This window comes from Arachis ipaensis, chromosome B02, assembly GCF_000816755.2.
Source record: "Arachis ipaensis cultivar K30076 chromosome B02, Araip1.1, whole genome shotgun sequence".
NCBI lineage: Eukaryota > Viridiplantae > Streptophyta > Magnoliopsida > Fabales > Fabaceae > Arachis > Arachis ipaensis.
In genome coordinates, this window is record NC_029786.2 from 73667059 (window position 1) to 73670036 (window position 2978).

Here is a 2978-nt window from a genome sequence, read left to right on the forward strand (position 1 = left end):
TTCTTACCAAAAAAAAATGTCTTCTTCATCTTTGACAAAATAAAATACTGTGATGCACATTAAATTGACATCCATAAATAAAAAAGAGCAAGTTTCACTCACAGAAATTAAATATTGAACCAATCTAGATGGATTAAAACTTATTAATTTTGATTTGTGAAAAATCTGTATAACAATATTTCTTATCAATCTTGAGGATCTTTGAAGCCTCAGCATTTGGTTGATTTTATGGCCGAATTTACACTGTTAACCTCGACGCCACCAGTAGGGACTCTCCGTTGAAGCAGCTACTAACTCCCAAGGTTGTGGGGCTGGGATTATTTTGTTAGTAAATGCAGCCACTAAATTTTATGGGATGATATTTGGTTTAAGATTTGTTATGGCTTTATGGCATTTTCCTAAATCTAGTAGCACAACATCTTATCAGCGAAGGATCAAATATGGATGCATTTCAATTGACATAGGAAATTGTTTTTAAACCCATTTCTCAACCAAAAATGCAAAATGTTGGACTTTATTTCACATTTGTCGTTTTTTCCCATTTCTTTGAGGGAGCTTTCCTCTCTTCCATATATATGTATGTGGTTTACACTTTCATTCCGTTTCAATTAACTGAAGATCCCCAAAAGTAGAAACACACAATTTAATAAACACACTAAACCATTAACCATAACATGCTTGAACCCCTTGACTTTGTCTCTTGTCTCCTTTACCTTCACTTTCACACCAAAACCCCACACAACAATTCATTCACTACCTTGCTATGTTGAATGATCAAAGCACATCAACACTATCATCGACAAGAAGAAACCATGGCAGAGAGGAGCAAAATAACAACAATATTAATGATCAAGGAGAAGATGACCAATATATCAGAGAAATTCATGCTTTAACCCCTCCTCTAACCACCACTACGGCCACCATGACCGCTAACCTTCGCCGTAGAATAAGAGAAGCTTGGGAGACACAAAGCCACCAGTCATCATCGTTGTCCACCATGGCTAGCATAGAAGGTTCTGCTTTACTATGCACATACATATATGTAGTTGAAAAATTTGCCAGGAAAAATCAGTCCCGAAATATGCGAATACATACGTATACATATGTAATTTAATTTATTTTTGCTTAAATTGTGATTAAAAAAATATTTAATTATTATTATGTTTTGCACGTATTTGTGGAACATAGGTGTTGCTGCAGGTTCGAGTGAGAACTTGAGCACCATGAGCAGGGAATTCAGCGCTCTCGTTCTTGCAGGATCGAACAACAGCCCAATGAATGACCCTCCAAATCATGGCGGAACTGAAGGAAGCAGAAACTTGGAGAGGATTCGAGAAGATGATATTGACAATCAATTGAGGACGATGATGATGGAGGAGACGAACCCTCTGGCAATCGTGCCGGATAACAACCCCTTAGACCCGGTGATTGCTTCTTCGCCGACGAGGCATGGTGGCGGTGGCGGCGGAGGAATGATGGTGGGTGGTGTTACGATCAGTGGGCAGAGCGAAGTGTGGGTGCAGAGAGTGAAGAAGGAGGAGATTGAAGCGAAGATTGCCGCGTGGCAGAACGCTAAGGTTGCTAAGATCAACAACAGATTCAAGAGGGAAGATTCTGTGATCAGTGGGTGGGAGAATGAGCAACTTCAGAAAACCACTTCATGGATGAACAAAGTTGAGGTATCTTTTCCTTTCTCCATGTGATTTTTTAAAAAAATTTAGGCATACAAAAAAATTAACATATTTAAATGTTATTTGTATTTTATCAGGTATTTTATATATGTGATTGATTTTTTGTATACACGTATTGACTACTCTTTTATTGGTCTAAACATTATTGTTTGCTACTTTTGAAAATTTTAAACATCCAAAAATTACACATTTAACAATAAATTACTCGATGAAATATAATTTTTAATTAAAACATTTTAGTGTTTTATATTTTATATTTTAAATCACTCACAAATATATAGTATTGGAAGTTATTAGCTACTATAATTAAACTGGCTTGGTTTAAATTCAATCTGTGCACATTAGATTAAGGTTCTCTCCGTACATACTACTCCCTTCATCACAAGTTAACATTCAAAATTTAGTATATTTGGATAGAGTTTCAATGTTCAAATATATTAAACTCTGAATATATCATTTTTTTAAATGGCATATATTTTGAAATAAGGTGGTAATTTTCATTCAAGATGCATGGTTTTTGGGTAGTAAGTTGATTATTCCCTACGATGTTATTTGCATTATATTAACTAATAAGCGAGTTGCTTGTTGATGGTTACTAATTTAATTACTTTTCTTTTCCGTTTTTGGCAAATAATATTTACTTGTTTTCTGGTTCTTCTTGATCGGGTGGAAGGTTGGAAATTATTGTCCCTTGAGGCCTTGACGATTCTAGACCAAAAAAAAGGCTAAAAAAAAAAAAAGAAATAGTCCACATGAAAGTATAAATGCTGGGAAGAAATTCAATATTCATTAGAAGTTGTAGTTTAAAACGTTGCTTAAATTATATCCTAAGTAAATAAGTACCCTAAGTTGTATTAGAACTAGTGCTAGATCCATTAATCCCTTAGTTTTTAAATGAGAAAAAAAACCCCTCTTTTTGTTAAATTAATTGTGTTTTTATACATATTTGTCTAAATACAGTTAATTATCATTTTTCAATGTACTAAATTAATAAAAAGAAGAATTTGAATAGAAAAGGAGTAGCACCCTGGTTTAATTAGTATGATGATAAGCTTCATTCCAGCATATAAAGAGACTCCTTTGGTCTTCATTCATTGCCTTATCATTAACGCTACTTTGACATTGACAACATAAAGAGGAGAAAATAGCTCTAGCTAGCAGCAAATAGAAAGAAAGTGGTCTAATGATTTGATTTGATTTCCGTTTCAATTTTAATGTGCTTACACGCACTGCCATGGATCAACAGAATTATGTATAAACAAGTGGTAGGTGTCTGTTAACCGTTTT

General features: G+C 34.3%; 1 protein-coding gene across 1 annotated transcript in view; it reads left to right on the forward strand.

Annotated features, from left to right (window-relative positions):
• Positions 286-2978, forward strand: part of LOC107625455 (remorin 4.1) — a 3884-nt gene continuing 1191 nt past the window's right edge. Inside the window, exons 1-2 of the mRNA XM_016328089.2 lie at positions 286-1013; positions 1189-1679. Coding sequence (XP_016183575.1) covers positions 764-1013; positions 1189-1679 — 741 coding nt within the window. The 5' untranslated portion in view covers positions 286-763. The remainder of the gene's footprint in view (positions 1014-1188; positions 1680-2978) is intronic.